Source organism: Sphaerodactylus townsendi, linkage group LG14 (genome assembly GCF_021028975.2).
Source record: "Sphaerodactylus townsendi isolate TG3544 linkage group LG14, MPM_Stown_v2.3, whole genome shotgun sequence".
NCBI classification, from domain to species: domain Eukaryota; kingdom Metazoa; phylum Chordata; class Lepidosauria; order Squamata; family Sphaerodactylidae; genus Sphaerodactylus; species Sphaerodactylus townsendi.
Window position 1 is genome coordinate 25411236 of NC_059438.1, and position 24852 is coordinate 25436087.

A 24852-nucleotide genomic window follows, 5' to 3' on the forward strand; every position below is an offset into this window, starting at 1 on the left:
AGGGCAGAAGGTTTCCTCCCTGGCTTGGAGGCCCTTTGTCTTTGGGAGGCACAATTGCCCCATGGATGGGTGTAAGAAGCACCAGCTGCTAAGACATCTGGACAGAGCGGAGTTGGCGGCTACCTGAGCTCCTTCCCCGAGTCCGGGCTCTGGGGGGCTTCCAAGAGGGGCTGGGGGGGGGGTCTGCCCCAGTGGTGGGATTCAAATAATGTAACAACTGGTTCTGCTGAAGTGGTGTGAACCTGCTGAACCCCACCACTGGCCTGCCCCTTGGTGTGGGGCAGCTTCTCTGCAGGAGCTGCTAGCCTCGCAAGGGAAGAACCGTGGGGCAGCAGCTGGCGGGCAAGGGGAGGGGGCTGTGCTTTTATTCTCGACCAGGCGGCTCAATCGCAGGAAGTGCCCTTCTCCAAAGCCAGGCCATCGGCAGTTCCCCGGGCTCTCCAAGGTCCAGGCAGAGGTTCACCTTGAACCCAATCCTTGTAATCGGCCGGGCAGGGGCCTGAATCCAGGGGGCCTTTGGCATGCCAGGTGCAAACCCTTTGCATGGCCCCACCCCAAGGGACAGCCTGAGCAGCTTTAAAGCGGCCCGAGGAGCAAGGCCGGGGGATGGACCGGTGCCCCTATGTTCCGAACTCCCCGCAAGCAGAAATCCAGCATTGCAGGCATTGCCGGCGAGTGGGCCCCTCTCCCTCCGGTGTCAACGCGGCCACCGCGAAGTTGGCCCTCGGGGTTCCCAACTCCGGGGTGCGACGTGCGCTGGGCGAGGCTGGCGGACGGGAGGGGCCTCCGTGGAGCCTCCCCGACTCCGTGGGGCCTCCCCGACTCCGCCCTCCAGGGCTATCCACGGAGGTCAGCCCCCCCCCTCGGAGGTTGGCGCCCGTGCGGGGGGGGGGGCCTGAAGGGAGGTGTCCCAGGGCTGAGCGTGGCTCTCGCGCCCCCCCCCCCCCGACCTGCCCTGCCCGAAGCCCGCAGCAGCAGGGGAGGGAGGTCCCGAGGGCAGCTCCTCCCCGGGGACTTCGACGGCCCCCCGGCGGCCGGGCCAGAGGAAGAGCAGGCGAGGGCCGCCCCCCAGCCGCTGACACCCCCGCAGCCGGGAGCCCCTGCTGGGACGGCGGCGGCGGCGGCGGCGGCGCGAGGGGGACGGCAGCCATGCGCTCCAGGCTGGCCGCGGCGGAGGGCGCCCGGGGTGCGGCGGCGGCGGCGGCGCTGTGCGTCTGGCGGGGGACAGCGGCCGGGCCAGGTAGGCCCCCAGACGGCGGCCCGAGTGGGGGGCTGGAGCACGGGGCGGCCGGCGGAGCGCTCCGAGGGTGGCGGCGGCTCGGCGCTCTGGCGGGAAGGAGCAGGGCCGACGACGGCCCCCAGGACTCCGGCAGCCCACCGGCCCGCTGGTGCCTCCGGCGCTCGGTATGGCGGCGCTGCGCTGCAATTGCCCTGGCTCGACGACACCATCTCCGGGCTGGCGGGGTGGGGGTGGGGGGGCTGCTCGCTCGTGCTGTGCAGCAGATGGGCGGCGAGAGGCAGCTGAAGGGGAGGTCCTCTCCAAGGAGTCCTGGGCAAGCTGCCCTCTCCTAGCCTCAGTCCCCGACGTGTAATATGGGGGAGAATAACAGAGGCCTGCCTGACAAGGCTGGTTTAAAGATTGCAGCAGAACGAGGTGGGTTGCCCCTGCTGCACCTTCTTTCCCTCAGGCTAATCCTAAGGAGGACGACGACATGAGAGCGGGGGGGTGCGTTCCTTGGCCACCCTGGTGAGGGAATGGGGGGTGTGGTGGGTAGGGTGGCAGTCGAGGTTGGGGCAGTCCTGCGCTCCAGTCCCTGCTCTGCCGGGCAGTGCTCTTAAGCCGTCACTTTTAGCTTAACCTCTTTCACACCAGGGGGGAAGGAATGAAACGGGGAGGAGAAAACCAAGTAACCCCCCCTTGGAGGAAGGCTGGTAACCCATGCTCCTTGGAGGAAGGCTGGTATCCCACTAACTTGACTTCCCGGTAGTGTGGGGGATGGGACCGTGGGGGTCATGACAAAACTGTGTGCAGTCCCAGACTTAACCCCCCCCCCCCCGTCTCTTTCATGTGACAGGGCTCTTGAAGGTAGTGGGGGTGAGGGATGGGGCCCTGGCGCCTGCTCCATCGCTCTGGCACCCAGAGGAGGCGGCAGAGCCACAGGGGACAGTCCACAGGCTGGCTTGCGCTTTCAGGGTGGGGGGTGGGGGGAGGCAGGGAACTGGAGTGAGGAGGGCTCCTGTGCTTGGCAGGCGGCACAGAGGTCTCCAGCAGAGGCCGGCACATGTTTCAAGGACTGGTGCTGCAAAGCTGCATGCTGTAAAGGCCAGGTGTCTTGGAGCAGAGGCCCTCTCCTTGCCTGAGATCCGCCATCTGCCCCCACCATCGTCGCAGCTCTGCTAGGTCCCTTGTACTTTGGGTATTCTGTCCGGCCTGCATTCCTTGACCTAGAAACACACCTGGCTGTGCAGCCGGAGTCTTGGGCAAGCAACCCCAGCCAGCCAGCAGAGAAGGGATCAGGCTCCGGAAATACTTAAGCTGTCTTTGTACCAGGAGAGAACGATGCACCTCCTTTGGATGGGATTATGCGTCCGCACTGGGAGGCCTCGATCCGGGGGCCAGGCCAGGCCTGCTCGTCAAGGATGTGGCTGCTGTTGTGGGAGGGCTCTGGGAAGAGCGTGCGGTTTGGGGGAGGCTGCGAGCAGCTGCCTTCAGAGGGTGAAATGGCACCGGGGCCGATGCCTGCGCCTCACCCCTGGACTGGTCAGCAACGAGGCTCTGTGTTCCGATGAGTCCTTTGTTCTGAAATAGCATCGGAAATAAGCGTTCAGGCTGCTGTTGCCAGAACTAGAGCATAAGCAACAAAGCGCCCTCCGTTACACTCCACTTCGTGCCCCAGCATCACACAACATCGCCCCTGACCACCAGTTCTCCAGCGGGGATGGCACCCCGCCACTCCCACGTCCCCCGGGGCTGCCAGAACTACCACAGCAGGGGTCTCATGAGCGGATAAGGCCTGGCCTGGGAAGCAAAAGTGCAAGGGGGGGGGGGAGAGTACAGCCACAGTGATGAAGAGGGAGGGGGGAAGAGGATCCTGCCTCCCGGCCAGGAGATATGGCAGGCTGTTCGTGACACCCCGCAGGATAAGGCCTGGCCTGGTGGTCCGTGGGCTCTGTTTCCTGCAGCAAGCCTTGCGCGTTCAGTTGACCAAGATGGACTGATGGGAAAAGCAAGGGCAAAAGGCACCCAAGGTGGCCAAAGGCCCTTTTGGACCTCCCTGAGCAGGGGAGGGGGCCGGCGGCTGCTGGCTAGGTGCTCAAAGGGCTCCTTGCCTGGCGTGGCACGTTCACCCCACTGCCTGGTGAAGTTCTGCCCCAGGCTCCAAGGCTGTGTGAGCTGAATGGGGATCACAATGGCAGGGTGAGGCCTGTTCTCTGTGGACAGAAGGGCCCACAGCGTCTCTGGGAACAAACAGTTCAGCAGGAAGGTCCCTCTTTCTGCTCCCTCCAGGATCTGCAGCGCAGCTGGGCCTAGGAGGGCTGGAGGATTCGCAGGGGTCTGATCCACTCAGCTCTTTGTGGTGCTCGAGGGACTGGTGTGTTCAGCAGCTGTGTCACCACCCGGCTTCCCAGCGGCTGGGGGTGGGAGGGGGGAAGGCTGCATCACGGCAGAGCTGACTTGGGCATTGCCTGCCAAGAGCTCTCCCTTCTCTGAGGTGCTGGGCAGAGGGAGACAGCGGACAAGCAAAGTCCCACCATCCTTTGCAGCTAGGCAGGAAGTGTTGGGGTGACCTCTGATCTGTTGACACTCTATTTTCTGACTGCTTTTTCCGAAGGGTCATTGGAAAATAAGCCAGGACTTCCCTGGGGCTTGTGATGACAGCGTGACCCATCAGGGAAGCACCTGCTCAAGCACCTTTCCCCCCGCTGGCTTCTCCTGGCCGGAGGGCTTTTCTGCTGCTCCAAAAAGCGGGGGTTGTGATTGTGGGCACTGTAGCCCTAAGCAAAGTTCACCTTTCTACACCCATCAGTTTAATATCCCACCTCCCTTCGAGTGATTCCTACTGCATGTTTTTTTCCCAACCATTCATATTCTTTGATTAAAGTGAAAGCTGCCTTTAAAAGTTAATTGGTACCTCCTGTTGCAGAGTGGGAACCTGCCGTTTCTGGGTAAGGCAGACATGCCTCTCTTGGAACTCCCAGCTAGGGAACGGTCACCTGCCTGCCTCTCAAAGGCCACTCAGACTCCTTTGGGGCTCTAAATGCCTACAAGTGAGTGTCTGGAGGCCCAATCTTGGTCACCCCGACTGAATGCCATGGGATAATGCCCCCCTTATATTTGGGGGTTTGGGCCAGTGAATCTGGGGGTGGGGAGCGGGACCAGCCTATGACCATGTAAAAGCATCTAATTGCCATGACTCCAGCATTTGTAACAACTGAATATTTCCACAACCTTTCAAAATAAAGTGGTTTCAATTCTATTATTGTCAGAAATTGCAAAACAAAAACAAAACCATTTCATTGGGTATTATCAAAGGCTTTCATGGCCAGATTCAACCGGTTATTGAGGGTTTTCTGGGCTGTGTGGCCATGGCCTGGTAGATCTTGTTCCTAACGTTTCACCTGCATCTGTGGCTGGCATCTTCAGAGGTGTATCCACGGTCACACAGCTCGGAAACCCCACAACAACCAGTTTTATTGTGAGTCGGAGAACACATTAGTCGACTGTATAAAAGGGAGAGCTGCAAAATGACTTGTGTTTATCCAGGCTCAAGAAGGAGCCATCCAGGCCAGGGACGGGGGACACTCGCGCAAAGGGCAACCGAAATGGCCACAAGGGAGGAGAAGGTCGGCCCGGAGGCAGGTCGAATGAGCAGGAGGGGAACACGTGCAGAAACGCGGAGATTCAGGCGGGGGGGGGGACGCTGACCTTTCCCCCGAAGGCCAGGGGAACGGCTCGAGACAACGAATCGCAGCACCAGCCCCTGTAGAACTGGAGTTCCAAAAAGTGATTGTTCTGCTGCTCCCCCGGCCGGCGGAGGCAGAGGTGCCCCCCCGCTCCATAGCAATGCTGGGGTCTTTCCCACGGTGGGGGGTCAGCTTGCTTGCACTCTCGGGCAGCCGTTCTGGGGAGGCAGGGCGGGCGGCCCTAGACCCTGGAGCCCCCCCCTCCCTCCCACGTCCGTCCCTCGCATCGGCTGCAGCCCGTCGAGCCCCGCCCCCCGCCCCGCTTCAGGCGATTTCTCGCTCCGCCTGCCCTGCGCATGCGTGATGGGCGCCTGACCACTGGGGACGATTAGGCGGCCGAGCGGCCCGTCACGAGTGGCGCATGCGCACGGCGCCGGCCCACGGGTGCACTTTCTCCCCCTCGCGCCGTGTCGTGTCTGCGCATGCTCCGCATTCCCGCTGCCTTTGGGTCGCCTTCGAGGTTGTGACTCCCCCGCTGCCCGTTCCCCGAGTCCGCCGGGCGGCGCATGCGCGGTGGCAGTGGCGAGGGGACGGTCCCACTGGGCGGCAGCCACCAGAGTCCCGTCAGGAGCGGCGGCTGAAGAGGACCCGGGCCCGCCCCCCCCCCTCCGCGAGAGCGCAGCCCCGCCCCCTCAGCGCCCCCCCGTCCCCCCCCGCCCCGCTGCGATGCCCTCGGACTTCATCTCTCTCCTCAGCGCCGACCTCGACCTCGAGTCGCCCAAGTCCCTCTACGCCAAGGGTGAGCGGGGGGGGGGGTGTGAGGGGAGGGGCAATCCACGGGCCCCCTTCAGCGCCGGGCCTGCCTCCACGCCCCCCTCGGACGGCGCCTTCCGGGCCTTGTCAGCGCCGGCGCCCCTCCTGCGGCCTAGCGGAGCCCGGAGGCCTGGCGGGCGGCGCGGGAGGGTCTGGGGAGGGACAGGGCCGGGGAAGAGCGGGCGGGGGGGGGAGCGAGGAGGCCCCGCCCGGGAGTGGAGCGTTGGCCGCGGCCCCTTGACCGCGCGTGGCCAGGTGAGGCGCCTGCGAGGCGGCGGCGGGCGGGCGGGCGGGCGGGCGGGCGGGGGTGGGCTGTTTTTGTGCTGTGGCCGAGGCCGCCCTCCCCCTCCCCCTCCCCCCGGCCCGGGCGCTGCCAACTCGGCAACGGGGGTGGGGGTGGGGGGTCTCCGCTGGTCCAAGGCCGGACTCGTGTGCCTGCCTGGCCGCCGGCGCGGTCACCCCCAGTGGCCTGGAGGGCAGCCTCCCACCGGGCATCAGAGGAGGACCTTGTGTGAGTGGCTCACTGCTGGGTAGCCCTGGCCTGCACTGCTCCGCGGTGCTCTTTTTTGTGCATCACCATGAAGGATACTGAAGATGAACAGGTGAAGCCTTCTTCCATCCGCTGAGTCTTAACAGTACACCTTCCGAGCAATATTATGACAGGGAAACATTCTGACACCCCCCCTCCCCCCCATTCCTTCGGGGACTGACCTGCAGAGCCTAACGTGCAGTTTCATCTTATCTTAAGCTTGCAATTCCTTGGTGGTTGTGGGTTTTCCGGGCTGTGTGGCCGTGGTCTGGTGGATCTTGTTCCTAACGTGTCACTTGAATCTCTGGCTGGCATCTTCAGAGGTGTATCACAGAGAGAAGTGTGCTGCACACTGTGTCCAGTCGCCCAAGTCCCTCTAGTGTGTAACACACTTCTCTCTGTGATATACCTCTGAAGATGCCGGCCACAGATGTATGCAAAACGTTAGGAACAAAATCTACCAGCCATGGCCACACAACAACCAGTTGAGTCCGGCCATGAAAGCCTTCAACAATACATTGCAATTCCTTGTTCTTCAGTGGTTCTTCTCTTTAAATTCCCCAGGAGAATCATAGCCCCTTTCAAAGAAGTCTTTCAGATTCTTAACCCTGATTTCTACACAAAGTAAAGTAGACATCAAAAGTCCTTAAACCTGTAGTTAAAACCTAACAACTCCCAATATATTTACCAAGTGCCATGATCCATAAAACTCTGTGAACATACAAGAGTTATCACCAGACCAGTTAGCAGTGAAGTCCCAGGCACTCTAGGATTTCAGCTGGAGTTGTTAATTTACTGAAATATGGGTATGTGACTGTGATTTAGCTGTTCTGCGTTTTGTTTGTGAGATTGTTTTATTTCAGAAAATTCCTGTGTCACCTCTGCAGAGAACCTGCTTGAGGCAGCTTGTGGCATAAAATATAAACAAGATAAAATTGTTAAAAATTAACAAACTATTGGAAGCCCAGCCACAGCATAAAAACTGCATAAAAGATTTAGGAGCTTAAAATGAATATTGTAAAACAGATCTCAGGCTACAAGCGGACTATTAAAATAAATTTAAACCCCTACATTAAAAAACTTGGGTAAAAAGAGATGCTTTGGCCTGGTACCTGAAAGAGAGTCAGGTAGGTGCCATCCAAGCCTCAGGAGAAAGTGTGCTCTGCAGGTGAGGCACCACTGCTGAAAATGCCTCATCTCTGATAATCTCCTGACCCACAGGCAGGGGAACAGAGAACCTGGCTTGGGTAGAGGGCATTGTGTGTCTGATTCTCTGCTAGTGAACAGATAGCGCCAGCCTGAGCTTTCTGGTTTGAAGATCTCCCCTCCCCCCCCCAACAATGTTTTAGTCTCATTTTGTACAAACAACAATCTTTGTGTAGGAGACATCTTTGCAGAATATTTAATAGTGGTAAATACATTTTGGGTTGAAATATATTCCTAGCGTGAACCAATAACGGATATCACAAATTCCAAATAAATGGTACCTGTAGATAATGAAATACTAGGCCACACTAACCCAACAAAGAAGGTTAATCTAAATTGGATTTGTTTTTAGACATACTTCTGAATGCACGATAGCAGATATTGCCCAAATGGAATATGCTGAGTAAACATAAGTGTCACTTACATACGTTTTTAAATGTTTGATGAATATTTAAAACCACAATGACTTGTATGCTTCAGCTGTCTGCACATAAGCCTCTTCGCGATTGTGTTGCACTTATTTTGCCATCAAAGGCAGTTGAACAACACTGGAAGCAAAACTGTCACCTTGGGCTGTTTTACGGAAGAGATTTAGGAGTCAACTGACTAATTTGAAAATGTGTAAATTACGTGCTTTCTAAACAACATTGTTTGCTTTAATTTAAAAAACTTTCCCCATTTCCCAGAAGGAAAAGCACTGTTCATTATTATTTAAGGCATGTTGCTATAATAGTGAACAAAACAATATTTATTGTGGAAAACTTGCACCTAAAGGTAATTTCTGAAAGTACTACAAAGCAGTTTAAGCTATAGTCTTCCTCTCTTCAGAAACTCAGTGTTCACCTGCATGAACTAGAAGGGCTTCCTCGTGTTGTGTACTAGAGGGGGAGTGTGGAAGGATGGCGGTAAACATCAGCAACGCTTTTTCAAGCAGGATACAGTTCCCAGCCCAAGGGGCACCCTGTTAGTCTGTTCCAGTAGAGCAGAAGAATGTTTTGTCATTCTACAGCTTTGAAGCTGTGGCACCAGTTTTAGTTGACTAGCATCAGCTTCATCAGAGACTGCAGATCAAGCATCGTACACAGTGATCCTGTTAAAGATACCTCAGAGCTCTTTTTGTCTTCAAATCAACCGTCGTTTAAAACTGAAATGTTATTGAAGTAACTAGTAATTCATTTGGTAGATTGCAGAAAGCTGTAAACTTTTAAGCAATTAATAATTTGTTTGGTAATATGGTCTTGGTCGTTAATATAGCAGAGGGCTGCATGTTTCTGAGAAGAGTCAAAGGGATGTGGCAGGAAGCCAGGAAAAGAGAGTGCCATGATTGGAACCCGTCCATCTTGGCTGTAGTTGTAGAAACTGATGAACTATGTAAGTAGTTTGCATTATGATTGACTTTACACTTTCTACAAAGGGGTGATTCAAAGTACAAGCTATTAATCTGCACCGGGGTCCCCAACATGGGTCCCATGGTGCTGGGGCATCCACTAGCACTTTTCTTGGCACCTGCTTGTATATTTTTAGAAAGTGGGAGCGACCCAGGTTTTTAAGAATGGTCTTGACATAAGTCTGTTACTTCAAGATGACTTTGAAGTGTCTTTCATTTGCAGTTTTGTAAAACAGATTTGACATATGCACAATCTTGAACGCTACTGCATATTTTAGTTAGGAATCTTTGGTTTTAAACCTGTAGTTATTTGAGCAGTCCTACTTCAGTTTGTATAGATTTGGGTATTTTCAATTAGGGAAATTCACACAATTCTGAGGGATACTGATTCAGTTGGTAACGTAGCCTTAGTCCAAGTAATTTTTGGATGCGGTCCAGCTGTATTCATTCATTCATTTGTTTATTTATTTTATTGAATTATTGCTTCTTTTTGGCACCAAAGTGCTCTGGGGCACCTGAAAGTACTATAAAATCAAATAAAACTTGCAGGAGGTGGTAGTATGAAGTTGCATGAGAGAAAACAAATACTGACAAAAGTATTAACCAGCAACAAGATTCAAATCATTTTGCCAGACAGTCAGACCGTTGGTCAACTGAATGAGAGTGGAAGAGTTTTACTGTTCTGAAAGCCAAGAGGGAAGGTGTTGGACACTTTCCTTTGGAGTGTGTGTGTATGCCTGCACACACGTGCAGTGTTCCACTGCTTCCCTTGGAAATATCCAAGGTGTTGCCATTTGCTGAACCTCTAGAACAGGTATACACCAAACTAGTTTACCTGATGATCTTGGTGTATCTGTAGGTTAATGATAAAGAATGCAGTTCTGGTTCTGAGATTTAAAACTAAAAACCAGCTCTTTGCACTGGGTCTGGAACAAACTGGAAGCCATTTGAGTTAGACCAAAATGTAGTATGGTCACAGCAATTTGTCCAAGGGAATCAGATAATCTGCAGTTGAGACTAACTGAACATTTCTAAGAATTTTCCTAGCATAGACCTGTACAGAGTGCATTGTAGGCGTCCAGTCTAAACGTTGCCAGAGTATTTGTTGCTGTGCTGAGGTCAAAGCTTGGGCACATTTTACGAACTGATCAAAGATGATAAAAGACTCCTGTGGCTGCCAACTGCATCCTAGAAATTCAACAGCAAGGTTTGTCCACGAGTGCTCTCAAACTGCTAACCTGAGTCTTTCTTCACAGGAAGTTCAGCCTGATCTAGGTGAGTATCATGCCTTGGATCAGTGGAACCATTTTCCAAAAGTACTCCTGTCTCGTCTGGATTACGTTCCTGTCGATATTTCCTCATCTGACCCACCACTGCCTTTGGGCCCTGGTGTGGTACCGTGTTTCCCCGAAAATAAGACAGTGTCTTATATTAATTTTTGCTCCCAAAGATGCGCTATGTCTTATTTTCAGGGGATGTCTTATTTTTCTGTGTTCTGTTCGTTGGGCATGCTTCCAAACAAAAACTTCGTTACGTCTTACTTTCAGGGGTATAATAAAAGCAAGCAGTAGAGCTGGCAGTCGGCATGGACCCTAGCCCCAAGCCTCCTGACAGCCTGCCCCTGGTGGTTGACATGTAGATGACAAAAAACATTAGAGAAAATAGAGCTTTGCAGAACCTGGGGCGGGGGGCGGGGCAGGCATCTTCTTTAACCACTGCATGGGTCCTGCCCTTGCAAAAGGATTGCAGTGCATGACCTCCAACTACCTTCAGGAAAGCCTTTCCAGGAAGATAACAAGGTACATGATGCCACAAGTTGCTGAGAGATCGGTGAGAATTAACAGGGTCCTCCTGTTCCGGGTAGCAAAAGGGTGGAGCAACCTTGGGGTGACAAAATTAATCAGATCTTGAAGAAAGACAGTGACTGGTTTTAAATCTGAGAAGGAAGATGGCCACAGTGTTTTTGGAAGGAGTTAGTGACAAACTCTCCAGGTTCCTGAGAATCATAGGATCACCCCTGAAATTCAATTGTTGTAGATTCTTTCAAGACATATTCTAGACTTGAGTGTATTGGGATACTTCTGTCAGCAAGCTTTTGTAACTCCTGCAGTTACCTAAGAAACTAAGATCAATTGACTCTTGAGTTCAGTAGTTTATAAACTGTTGCTGCCAGTCAGATGAGGTACTAACTTTCCTTAGTGATTTTATTTGCAAGTAAAAAGCTGTTAAGTTTCCTTTATCCGCTTTGCATACGGCATTGAAATATTTGTGGAGAACAATCATGATGTAGCAGTTAGACTAGGATCTTGGAGTCTCAGATTCGAACCCCCACTGATATGGAAGCTTGCTGGGTGAGACTTGGGGCCAGTCTCACACTCTCAGCCTAACCTGCTTTACAGGTTTACCTGCTTGTTGTGAGAATTAAATGGAGAAAAGGAGAGCAGTGTCAGGCACTTGGGGGAGAAAGATGGGAAACAAACGAAATACATTTTAAAAACTAGTATATTGCTTATAAGTTGGCATTTGGTGCCTGTGGTGGTGGTACAAAGTTCCATCAAGTCACAGCTGACGTAGGATGACCCTGTAGGGTTTTAAAGGCAAGATAGCCAGTGGAGTGTAGTGGTTTACAGCAGTAAACTCTAATCTGGTGAACTGGATTTGTTTCCCCACTCCTCCACATGAAGCCTGCTAGGTGGCCTTGGGCCAGTCACAATTCTCTCCAGACTTTCTCTGCCCCACTTACCTCATAAGGTGTCTGTTCTGGGGATAGATAGGGAAGAGGAAGAAAAGTTAAGTATAAAAACCAGCTCTTCTGGAAGAGAAGTTTGGAGGTAATTTGCCACTTCCTGCCTCTGCGTGGGCTGAGAGAGTTCTGAGAGAACTATAATTGGTCCAAGGTCACCCAGCTGGCTTTATTTATTTATCTCATGTATTTATTATTTATTTATTTCATTACATTTTTATACCGCCCTCCCCCAAGGGGCTCAGGAGAAGTGGGAATTGAACCCAGTTCTTCAGATTAAGTGTCCACTGGTCTCAATCACTACATTACACTGACTCTCTTATTATCTCCCACATATTCTGTATTTCTTGTGGTATGTATTAGAGGACTGTCACTATGTAATTGAATGTTTCACTGGAAAGTGTTGCAAAATGCCTGAACAGAATGCTTGCCAAAATAAGGTTGCAAAGATGGGGCATGAATTGCTGATAATAATGGTGTCGTCGTTGTTTCTTTTTCACTATGAACTCTGAGGCAGAAAGTCTGTCTTCTACTGTGCAGGACAGAACCACCGTGTCCCCTGAATTTTGTTTGGGTCTACCACAAAACCATTTAAGGTGTAAACCTCTTAATAAAGTTGAAGCAGCTGGATTAACTAGGATTTTGCAGATTCAGTCTTGGCTGTTCTTTTGTATTTGAAGAATTTGAACATTCTTCCGTTAAAGAAAAAGAAAGCCGACCTGATGCATTTTTGCTAGTTTAAATTGTGGAAATGTATTTTAAATTAATTAAGTTAAATTGACACTATAGCTGTGTAGTGTCAGAATGAATTTCTAGCTTTCCCCCCTTGTATACTGATGCACTGTTTGAGGAGGTAACGAAATATACATAGAATGTAAGATCTATAGAATGAATCCTGATACTTGTTGGGAATCAAACTCTGCCAAGAGTATAAGATCCAACAGATTCCTCACTTGCCTTGCAGACAATTTCCCGGCTCAGAAGGGGAAGAGACAACAAGAGCACTGGCTATTTTCGATCTGCTCCCAACCAGCAACCAGCAATTTTCGATCTGCTCCCAACTGGTTATCGGGGTGGAAGTGGTAGGATCCTTAGGTGGGAGTGACAGGACCATGTTCTCCTGGAGTTTGTTATTCAGTGGAAAGGGGATGCCACGCGTAGCTGATTTCAGTAAATTTAGGAGACCACTGGGTGTGAATCCATGCTGAAAAATACTAAAAGAGAAGGAGTGCATGATGAGTGGGAAGTCTTGAAGGCACAATTTCAAACAGTTCCAATGAGGTGGAAAAACGGGAACCGGCGTCTAAGGAGACCAGGCGTCCTCTGGAATAGTTCTGCCTTAACTGCTGCAGCACAGCAGGAGGGTGAGAACCTTTCTGACTTGTCAGGCAGGCTATTCCTCCAAGTGGAGCCACCACAGAGAATCCTTGAGTGCAAGCAGCAGCCTGCCCACCCACTTCGTAGCACGGCACACTCAGAAGGCAGAGCATGTTGAGAGAGGTGGTCCTGGACCATGAAGGGCTTTGCTGGCTACCTTGAATTGAATCCAGAAACTAATCAAAGTGACCGTAGAATAGATACAATATCCATCCTCTCTCTGGCTCAATAGATGATGATTCTTTTTATTGAGAAAGGACTGGATAATTTCAGAATGGGCAGATTTGGCTGTCATTAAGTTTTGGGCTTTTGTAGGTTTTCTGAGCTGTTACAGCCATGGTCTAATCGTTTTTCCCTCTAACATTTTGCCTGCATCCACAGCTGGCATTTTCAGAGGCATGTCACAGTAAGATGGAGTGCCACGAAGAGAATTTCATCTTACTATGACACTATTGACACTATGGCCCCTTCCGCACACGCAAAATAATGCGTTTTCAAACCACTTTCACAACTGTTTGCAAGTGGATTTTGCCATTCCGCACAGCTTCAAAGAGCGCTGAAAGCAGTTTGAAAGTGCATTATTTTGCATTTGCGGAATGAGCCTATGACATAGATGCCAGCTGTGGATGCAGGCAAAATGTTAGGAGAAAAACTACCAAACCATGGCCACACGGCCCACAAAAGCCCGTTGATGCCCGCTGTGAAAGCCTTTGATAATATATTAAGCTTTTGATTTGGGTCTTTGCAACTGCTTCATAGGTTAAGTGGACAAAGAACCTCCTTGGCTGTAGGTATCATAGTAAGGAGTTATTATTAAAGGACATTTGTGTATCATTAGTAACAGGGACAATATATGACCGAATTTGGTTGATAGTCCATAGTTACGTAATTTGAGAGACAAACCAATAGTGAAATAGTGCTGTCCTGTGCCAGGATACCAAAAGCGAGCCTGAAATCTTGCATGGCAGGAAAGCCTAGTTAAATGACGTTGATGAAGTTGCTAATGTAGGCTATGTTTACTACAGATTGTAATCTGGCAGGGACGTGAGTAATAGTGCTATTTATAGGTTCCTGTGCTGAGAGAAAGAGATTCTGGAATTGGGATTTGAACTTTCTTGGAACCTTATTCTAGTTGTGGTGGTGATGGAGCTTTCAGGTAGGACTTCAGTGGCTGGAAATGGGCTTCTGCAGCTGGGAGTCCCTCACTGTGCTGGTGGAGATTTTAGGGAAGGAACTGGAAATAAAAGGGCCAGTGTGGTAATGCCTTTCTGGTCCAGCCTCATTTGGAATACAGTCATATATCCCATACTTGACCTATTGCATTGTATGCATAGTGCTTAGCTTTAGAGGTCAGATATTTCTCTCCCTCCCCCACCTCCCGCCCCAGCTTTTTTTAATGTTAAGTCTAGAATTTAGTATTTTTGATACTGGGTCATAGATAAAATGTACAGTTATTTGTCCAGTGTGTTTATACTGTAAATTTCACTTGAATAATGCATTACAAACCTTTTAAAATCTTATTTAAATCAGTGTTTTATTTTATTGTGTTGAAATCATTGGCTTTCTTGTCCTCTCAAGTTTCAGCTTAGTATTTTTTTGTGTTTTTTGTAGGACACCTTGGGATATTTTTGTTGAGATAGCATAAAAGTATTTTAAATACATTTTAAATAATCTAACACATGTTACAAAGCCTGGTTTGCAGTGTGGGTGGATATGCTGTTCAAGAAACACGTCCAAAGCCTTACTGATATTATTATTATGGTCGAGACAGACTTGTGATATTTCTTAAAGATACGGATTGCATGGTTTAGTTTTCTGACATTGTCTCTAGCAGCCAGATTTCCTCTGTGTCCTTATCCCCCATGCAGAGATGTGCAGCATTGTTTCACTGGTGTGTGTGTGTGTGTGGGTTTAAGCCATCTTCTGTGTCCTGGATTTCACTTCACAGAGATTCCTGGCATCATGTGCTATATGGAGCCATTGGTTCTTAAACATATTTTTCTTTTCCCCTTTCAGAATCTGTCTATGACCTTCTCCCAAAGGAGTTGCAGCTACCACCCTCCAGAGAACTTTCAGTAGCATCCATGAGTCAGACAAGTGGTGGTGAGGCAGGTTCGCCTCCTCCAGGTGTAGTTGCTGCTGGTAAGTACCTCTCTTTGGTCAGATTATGCTGTAAGTGCATATTAATATTATCAACAACATGAGCAGTGCTGGAAAAGTTTGCAGTTTTTTCAAAATCTCAAGGAAAAGATTAGAGACGGGTGAATTGTCATCTATTCCACCTGGAACATTTGTGGGGTGGTGCATAATACCAATGCATGCGGGATCTTTGCATTCCACTCTGCTCTTGTTACATACTTATGTTCTTGTGACGGTGGTTGACTCCTTACATATATTCTTTTAGGTTGTGATGGCTTCCAAATTAGAACTGGTTTAGAATATGTTAGCCAATACTGCTTTGTAGGCTAAAACAGAAAATAGAATGTGCAGTAGTGTTTTGGTTTTTAGTTTCTCTTATATTACAGGAAAACAAATATCATTCATCTACAAAGATTTTGTGGCAAATTTACATTGGTGTATGATCCCTTAGTTACTTAAATAGTATATAAAGGGACAATTGATGTTGGCTAGATTTGCAGACTAAAGGTTCAGTTGAATCCTGTTGAGTCGTTCACTTGAGATAACTCTTCCAGTGTAGTGCGGCTTATTATAAGTTTTCCCCCAACCCTTTAAAAATGTGGGCAGCTTATGATCCTCCTGTGAGCCTAGGCTGATTTGGTCAGGTGACTTCAGAGTCCTATCAGCATTGGATGTGGATCTGGAAAGCTTTTGTGTTTATCTCTGGAGTATTCTGGTTCTTAGATGAATGTTGGGGGTCTTCCCCTTCTGGACCACAATTACATAAATGACCCCAGCTGCTAGGCTTTGTCAAGCCCCTCAGGTTTGTCCTGTAGGGAGGAGCTGAACCAAGTGATTTCGGAAGAAGGGGTTCTGTAGAAAAACTGCCACTTGGTTTGAGAGTGCAGGATGTCAGCTTAGTGTAGAAACTTTGCAACACTGCTCAATGTTGATGTGTTTTCAGACTTTTCCTAATGAAATCTGTGGATTTAATTGTGTTATGGAAGATCTGAAGCAGCATCAATTATTTTTACACGTAAACGTCTACTTCATTTAAATGATGTTTTGGAAAATGAGCAATCTTTTAAATCCACAGATAGAATGTACCTACTGGCTTCTGTATTTTGATGTCATTTTCATGCATTTGAAGTTCTTGATAAGGAGAACTGAATGTCTGTGACTTCTGGGCAGTTTTAATTGCTTGACAGTCAATCCACTTCCTTTCAAAAACTGAACATGTAGAGTTCTGCTAAGATGGAAAAGCAGTAGGTTTAGTAGCGACAAGAGTGTTTCAGGACAATATTAATTTTCTGCTAGCCAATTTTCTGCTAGCGCGTTCTTGTCAACATAGTAATATGTTGTAAATATTTATTTAGCTCATCTTAAAGAAACTCCTCCCCTCTCAAAAAAATTTTTTTCTGCGATTGCCATGATTTGTATCCTATAAAATTTCTGATGTGGTTCATGTTCCTATCGCAGTCACGTTCCATAGAAGTGTGAGCTTCGAGGGTGACCTTGGTCCATTTGAATGGCAGGAGGACTGGGTCCAGGCACCATAGAGTCTCTGCTTGTGTCCTTTACACAGGGGCCAGTTGCATCACTATGGGCTTCCTGGAAAATTGCAGCGTTAACGTTCATGTGCAGAACAGAATATGCAGAAAGAAGCGAGCAGGATTAAAACTGCAGGGAATGAAATGAGATATTATGTGTGAGGTTGCTTGTATGTGCTTGCAGCTTCCATGATGGGCTTCATTTGGATGCTGAGGAGGTTGGTGAGCCATTGTGGGGGGAACCTCTTTGAAAAATACAGAGGTGGGTTTTTAGGGAACCTTCTCATAGATCAGCTTGAAGTGCAGCTGGAGAGTCATCTCTCTTGCCTTGCTGCCTCGTCGGGGTGTGGAGGGCAGTTGATAGCCTTATAGAAATAACTGTGGTTTCAGAGAGCATACTAGAGCAGGAGGCGAGGGCACAGCAAACCACAGGCAAAAGGCCTGAGCCATGGCACATCCAAGCTGAACAGGGGAGCGTGGTGTGATCCAGTCCCTGGCTAGTGACTGAACTGCAATATGAGCCTCCTCAGTTCTTGAATACAGTGTGACCTTCGCTGGCTTGTCAGCATACTGTGCATGCCATCCTCCTGTTGGTTGCTTCCTCAGGGGAAGGGGGTGGGTAGCTATTCGCATTCAAATGTGCCTGGCTATGTGCCTCCCAGCACAGTAAAGAAGCAGCTTGGCCGGCTAGCAGAGGTGGCTGTGGTGGCTGCTTGCCCAGTTCTCTGTAGATGGTCTTCTCCACTGGACCAGTTCCTTAAGGCTGGAGTGGGAAGCACAGGGGAGCTTCTCTAACACAGTTGACCCTGGAGTGACCACATTGCCTCAGTGCAGAGGTGCTCCACCTGGTCATGTCTCCAGGAGAAATAACCTGCTGGGTGACATTCTCCCAAGGGAGCCAGGGGTCAAGACTCAGAGGCAGAATAGTTTTCAGTAAATGGGCTGAGAGTCAGACATTCTTCCCCTGCCCCCCCAACTCCACTGCTGCTGCTTCTGGTCCTTCTTTCAGGCAAAAGGAGAGGTTTCAGTTGTTTATAGTGTCATATGATTGGGAGGAGAAGGTGACCTTGGGCCATTCAGAGTTGTAGGAGCAGGTTCCTGTGTGTCTTAAAAACAAATCTCATGATTTGTTTTGTGTAAACCTGTCGTGTCTCATCTTGCTTGTCTTGAAATAAGTCTTACTGATGATAGAAGGACCCCAACTTTATCTCTTTAAGCTACCTTTTAAAAAGTTGACCGCAGAGCTATGGTGGTGTTCTGTGTCCAGTACCACACAAAAAATCCCCCTCCCTTGTTTAAGCTCACCGAATTAGTTGCCTTTAGTGGTCTTCCTTATTTTAAACTTAACTTCCTGTGCCACAGGCTGAAAATCAGATGGCCCCCAGTCAGTCTCAGTGTTTTGATCTGAGGTTTTGGGACACCCATACATGGGTTACAGGAGGGTTTGCTGCACTTAACTTCAGATTTCTGGAGGAATGGGATTGGCTGAGTTCAAGTATAAGGGCTGGCAGGAACAGACTGCTAGTTCTGCTATTAATGTTCAGCTATTAATGCTTCCAATTTGCAAATCAGTCTAAAAATTTTAAGGTGGAGTCTTGATAATTGGTCTTTCAAGAGCACATTTGATTATTTTAATATAAAAGGTCTGCTTCTTGTTCATCCATTCAGACAAGGGGTTTCTTTACAAGTCAGCCAACTGGCAATCTGGAATTCTCAGGTAGCTCCCTCCGCTTCTTTTCCAGCCTTCATGGGGGGAGTAAAAGATGATAGCTTCCTGAAGCTGAGGAGGCCTCCGTAACACCAGTGGGTGCATGTTCAGAGGAAACATCTTTGTCTCCGAAGCCCTTGCCCTGTGCAGTTCAGCGCCTTGCCAAAAGGTGCAGGAGTTCAGAAGTTGGTGTGTTTTGTGTCCGCTGTCTCCCTCTGCCCAGCACCTCAGAGAAGGGAGAGCTCTTGGCAGTTGTGACCTGTTCTGTAGGAAGAACAAGAGTTGGTTTTTGATGCCCTTTCTATGGAGACTCAAAGTGGCCTTTCCTTGCAAGGTAGGTGGGGCTGACAGAGTCCTGAGAGGAGAGGCAAAGAGGGTGAGAAAATCCTATGAAAGTGTGGGTGAAAGGAGTGACCTTCCTCCAACCTGCCGCACAAATATTTCACTGTTGGATGTAAAACTTTATGGCACTGCAGCAAGTCTCTTAAACCTGTTGCGCACATCTGTCTTTAAAGAGAGGCCATAACTTTGGAAGGTGGAGGAAAGGCCAGAGGCAGCCTGCTTTTGTTCTCTTTAGCCTGCTTAGCAGTGGAAATGGATGATTAGGTGCAGCTTTAATTTTTATTACGGCCTTGACATATTCTAGGTCTGCAGTGAAGTGAAATTTATTTCTGAATCCAAGGCTTCTTTTAGCCAGTCTTCTAATCAGAAATATTCATTTCTGTCATGGTATGGATAAGTAGCTTTTTGGACACTGAATATATGAAAGAGATTGAAATGGCTTTCACTTTATGCCCACCTATAAGAGCAGAGATATGTCTAACCTTCCTTGGATTATCTGTTTAAGACCTGGACCTTTTTTTTTTTGCTCTGATTTGGGATAAAATGTTTCAAAGATGAAAATGGTTAATGTGTCCTTGGCTGAGTTCAGCCCTTGCTGCCAAAGAGTCACTGAGATTAATCTGATAATTTCATGCTCTTCTGAATTAACAAAGTGGCAAATTGAGTTAACTTTATTAAGATCACGGAGGATGTACAGAGTAGAGTGCAGGTGTTTTTCAGGGAATGAAGTTACTTCTTTCAAGCTTGGGAGGAATACAGGTTGAAGGTACCTCGTGAGTACGTGGGCTTGCATTGGAGCGCCAGTTATCAGAGAGGCAAGCCCAGGTGTTTAGGCGACTTCTTTATCTGCCTGATTTGGTGGGTAACATACAGAACGTTTGCAAACTGTAACAGAAATTTTAGCTACTTGTTCTGTCTCCCAGATTCAGTGAGGGAAAGATGGCCTTCAAGGAGCCAGTGTACCTCTGTTCTTATCTAGTACAACTGTTATTTCTTCTTTTTTACTGGCATATTTTAGTTAAAATGTCCCAAAGCTTGTAAACCAAACACATTTGTTATGGGAGCAGCTGTTTTGGATCACTTTGCTACCTGTCAGTCTGCCCTTACGGAAGAGGAGTTTATGTTTTGTACTGATTATGCATTTCTGTGATAGTTTGAAAATGAATATTCCTCTTCCCAGCTCAGGGTAGCAGTTTTGGAAGGCTTAGTGGGCCTGAGAAAGAGGCATCAGTTAAGACGTCACAGTAGAAGTCACCTCCCTTCTGTCAGGAAAAGCGCCAGGGTAGAAAGTATGGGAGAGGATTCAGAATTCCAGCTTGCTCATTGGCTGTAGAAAATTGTCACTCTTGAGTGGCTGACCTTTCGAAGTCCCAAGCTCAGGGTCCATACTTCGTCAGCATGGCCAATTGGCCATGCTGGCAGGGGCTGATGGGAATTGTAATTCCTGAACATCTGGAGAGCCGCAGGTTCCCTACCCCTGTTCTAGTGTGAATTGGTGAATACGAATTGCCTAACAAAAATTCCAGGTAAGAAATAACCACTTGTGCATCTGTAAATATGAGTGTTGAAATGATGGATGTTCTGCCTGTCAGAGCAGACTGAACCCTCCACTTTTTATCTTAAAGGCATGTGAATGTAATGGGAAAGTTTAAATGTTTGGGGTTTAATGTCAGTAACCAGCCTCCATTGACTTTGTCTTGAATGTGTAAAAGTAATGTGGATTGCTTAATAATATGTCCTGGGATGCTGGTTGTTTTCTCTATTAATACACTTGACTTGCATTCTAGCTCCGCCACTCAGAGGCAGGCATCGTGTGGTGGGTTGTGTGACAGTGTCTGTCAGTAGTGAAGAGAAATAGTGCCAGAGACACTTAACCCATCCAATCTCACCCAGGGTGTAGGTCGGTCTCGTTTTCAGACTTCTTAAGTCTCTTTTCTTTCTTTTTGTTTTTGTTCTTTCTAAATAGTGGATTGACTGATTGAAGTTAAACTCTTGTAAAGCTTTTGACTTTACGTCAATAAATGAAGCTGAAGAAAAGTAGAAAGCCAAAGCTGGCATGTAAGGTGTTGAAAGCAGGTTTGCAGCCACTTTGTACTACTAAAGTTCACACATCTGCCCTTGAAAACACCACAGCTGACTTCAGGCAGCCTCTCTGTGTCCACTGGTCCCACAGAACTGATCGACAGATAAGCTCTAGGCAACAGTGAAAGCAGACCCCCTTTGTGGCTGGAAGCTCATGTTCTCCATTCTCTTTCCTGAACAGCATATGGCATGGGCCTGCTTGGGTTCTGGAAAGCAGCGGGCTCTCCCATCAGCTGCTTGGGCTTAGTTGAGGTCCAAATGCTTAGGAGCCTGACAGGCGCCTCTGCACGTGGAGACATCTTATGTTGAAGGGAGTTGCCAGCTGCTTTTTCAACACTAGACTGATGCTCATTCAGTTTGAGAATCTTTGGGCCCCTGCTGGACTCCTCTTCCATCAGCCTCCGCCTAAAGACGGTGAATCTGTTTGACTAGCAGTTGAGGGGCGAAGGACAAAGCATTTTTCAAAGGGCTTGCAGCGTTGGCTGGTAGCTGGAGCAGCTAATTGGGCCTACTTCTCAGCCCCTGATTCCAATTGCGGATGGGGAGGCTCCAAAGAATTCCACTTTGCTGGCAGGAAACAGGGAAAGGTCATTTAGGTTCAAGCTGCTTTTGGCCCTGTGGGGAGGTTGTGAGTACAAACTTGAGCTGGCACCCTTGCCAAGTGAGGTGAACTCCAATGCTCCGTGCGCTGCTGCGTTTTGCAGAGAAGTCTGGGCGTTGGGGTGTGCTGCTCAGCTTTGGGTTTTTCAGTTTCTAAGCTAGAGAACTGCAGCAGATGAATAATCTGGAGAGTGTCAGTAAGGTACTGAATTTGCTGAGCACCACTGAAGTGCACATTCTATTTCACATTGGTATGTGGGAAGGCACTGGAACTCCAAGGGCTTTTTCTTCCAATGTGGTCTCTCTCACTTGGATCTTCCACGAATTAATTATAAAATGCACAGATATTGTGTCTTGCAGTTTTGTTGCCATGCTCCAGGAGGCACATGAAAACATTTTTGGCAGGTGGTTGTAATTCTAAAATAGGGAAGGGCTGTGGGTCAGAAGAAGAGCACTCAGCTGACAGGCAGAAGGCCCCAGGGCTCAGGAGTTGCCATTTTTAAACGATCAGGTCAGAGGAATGTGAAAGACCCCGGAGAGCCAGCTGCTGCCAGCCAGAGTAGACAGGACTGGCTTGGCTGGACCAGTGGCCTGGGTCCGTTGAAGTCAGCTTTGTGTGTTTATGTGTAGAAGGGCTTCGAGATGTAACCAGCCCTTATTTGTGTTCGCTCGTGTGTTTCACAAAATGCAGGCAAATTATGCAACCTTCCCCCAACTCAGAAATTTGTGCTTCTTGAGCCGTCCCTGGAGTCTTAGAGGAGAACTTGCATTCTAGAGCGAAAAGGGGGACCGGGAATGGCTTTGACTGGGAGGACTGTGTGTTGCCCAGTGAAATGACCAGTCTTTAGGCTGATTGTTCTTAAGCTCACTTCTCAATGGCTGCCTTTTGGGGGGTGGGGAGGGGGGTGAGAATTGGCCTCTGAGCTCTCTAAATTTGGGCCAATTTAGGATGTTTTCTTAAAGTTGGTCCAAGGCTGCTTCATAGTGCTGCGAGATCAGCCAAGAGCCGGCCGTTACATTTTGAACTCTTCGGTATCACGCTTCATTCGCATAGCATCCAAATTGCCTGGTTAATCTCGTGATGCTCCGCCTCCTTCTCTGACTGAGCCTCATTCAGCCTCGAGAGGAGACAGTCTTCCCACTGTAGGACAAGACAGCTCTCGGTTATCGTTCATGATGCTCACTCGCTGCTTCCCCTGCTCAGTTGGTTCAGCTAAACTTTGCTTGAAGCATCCAAAGCCTCAAGTGTCTGTCTGACTTGACACGGCTGTGACTGTGGAGTAAACCCAGCCCTTGCCTACGTGGCCCTGATCTGCCTTGGCGCTCAGGGCTGGGGATAGAAGAGTCGGGTCCTGAGGACCTGTGTTAGAGCAGAAGGGCCAGTCTCTCTGAGATCCTCGTGCAGCCATTTCAGAGGGAATGTTGTTTTTTTATTCTATCAAAGCAATCATTGGCTTTTGGATAACATCTTGTCCCCAAAATTCTTCCTGCTGGGCATACCCACCATAATATGGACTGGTGGAAATCATTCCACTTTGGATGGATGCATGGTTGCTTCTTTGCCAGAACCAGCACAATGTTCAGCCTGTTGTCTTTGCTGAAGGAAACTTTTGCCAGAATAGCAGGCTGGTCACAGGCTCCGCGGATGAGCTGTTTGCACCTGGCCTGAAGATGGGCAGTCTTCCAGCTTGCATGGCCATTTTGTTGTCATCTTTGTCTGGGACAGAAATCCGAGGTGGGAATGTTCAGCATGCGGTCTCCTCTTGGGGGATTGGTCCTAGAGAGGGGAAATACCTTAGGAGGTGCAATGCATGCGCTGGGGAACTATCAAGGATGCAGGACCAAAGCTGCAACCTAAGGTATGCAAGCTGCATACTGGTGTTTCTGCGTGGGTAAGAGTTTACAAACTGAATGAAAACCAGCGCTGTTTTAATGAAACCAAATGTCCAGTAGCAATCTGTTTAATTCAAAGTGGCTGCAAATCAGCAAATCTGCATAGTCACTGAAATGAGCGACTTTTACATCTAAAGCACTGCATTAATGCATGATACAAAAAGAATTTGAAAAGTGTTTTTTTTTTAAATTAAAATACAGCTTTGAGTGACTGAATCTTCCAGTTTCAGCCACTGCATTTGCTAGGGAACAAACTTAGAAAATGGAACTGGTATCACTCAATGGCTCTAGATCATTGCAGAGATTGGTTGGACATGGGGTGTGGGACAGCGTGCCGGTATGAATTTTCTTCTGGCACTTGTGCATCTAAAACGAAGCAGAAGGCCAGTGTGCTTTGGTCTTGGTCTACATTTCTGGTGTTTTCTACTGCAATGATAACACTTTTATTCAGCCAAGATGGCAGGCTGTGAGGAGGGCCTGCCAGTTGCCCACTCAGTCCATTTAGAAGAACAAACAAAATCTGCAATGGTCTTCATTGGCCAAAATAAAGAATTGAGGTTTTATGCTCCAAAATTAGTGCCACCCTCAGAGTACTTCTTTCACAGAACTGTTGAAACACTTGTTTGCGCTCTCCAGCAGATTCAACCTTCCATCTTTAACAAAGAAAACGGCTGCTAGTTAGCACATGATTCAAGGACAGATGACTATCTCAAGTTAGCCCATTAATGCCATTTTTGTTTTTGTGTTTTGGGACAAATCCAAAGTGTGCCAGGCAGGAATTCCACAGTCTGCTGGAATCAAAACCGTTCTTTGAAGGCTCAGCGGATGGTTAACCCTTTTGTATCTTCCTTGCCTGTGCTGTTTTAAAGAAATCCTTCTCACTGCTGCTGTCCTGGGCAGCTCTCCCGTCTCAGTTGCTCCAGCCTGCTCACTGCGGGAGCCCCACTGCACTCAGGCATAGCTTGCTCACCATGTCTTTACGAAGCCCAACTATCATGTTCCTAGGAGGGCAGGGCATAACTGCCTCTTTAACTTTGAGTGCCTAGCATGCTCTGATTTAAAATCTGAGCCAATGCAACTTGTACAAAGGCCATGTAACAGTGATTGTTACCAGTTCCATTTTGTTACAGTTAAGTTACTTTTATATTTTATTTCTTATTTAATAATTGATATCTGGAATAATCAGCAGCTCTTTTCTCATTTATTTTCTCGTATTTTTATTCCAGGATTTGCCTCTGAAGCAGGGAGTGTCTGCATTAAAAATGACCTGTAGTTCTCTGCTTCATAGGTTAGAAACTTATTTTAATATTTTGTGGCTAAGCACAGTCCCACTTTTTTCAAAAAATTCAAATGCTGAATGATTGGCGTTGAATGTGGCCTACGAGCATCCTCCATCTTGCGCTGGGAGTTTAGATCAAAATGGCTTGAACTTTCTCAGTCCTGCCAAGGCAACGAAAGTGACCTCCTTTGCTTGCAGTCTTTTTATGACTTAAAGGAAGTGTTAAAAAGTCTGACTGCCGCACACACTTGTGAAAATGGAAGTACCCTTTGGACACTTCCTGAATACTTCTTTGTTGCTTAAGCCTTGTGTTGCTTGAA

At 48.6% G+C, this 24852-nt stretch overlaps 1 protein-coding gene across 4 annotated transcripts in view; it reads left to right on the forward strand.

The window, feature by feature from the left end:
* Positions 1-904: 904 nt before the first annotated feature.
* NFAT5 (nuclear factor of activated T cells 5) overlaps positions 905-24852 on the forward strand; it is a 37952-nt gene continuing 14004 nt past the window's right edge. The window contains exons 1-3 of one of the 4 annotated variants that reach the window (XM_048515610.1): positions 14976-15102; positions 20466-20578; positions 24480-24541. Coding sequence is in view for 1 of the 4 variants with exons in the window: in XM_048515608.1 (XP_048371565.1) it covers positions 1150-1240; positions 14977-15102 (217 nt within the window). In the remaining 3 variants the exon portion in view is untranslated. Of the gene's footprint in view, positions 1241-14973; positions 15103-20465; positions 20579-24479; positions 24542-24852 lie in introns of those variants that run through there. The other 3 variants (XM_048515608.1, XM_048515609.1, XM_048515611.1) reach the window with 3 other exon arrangements.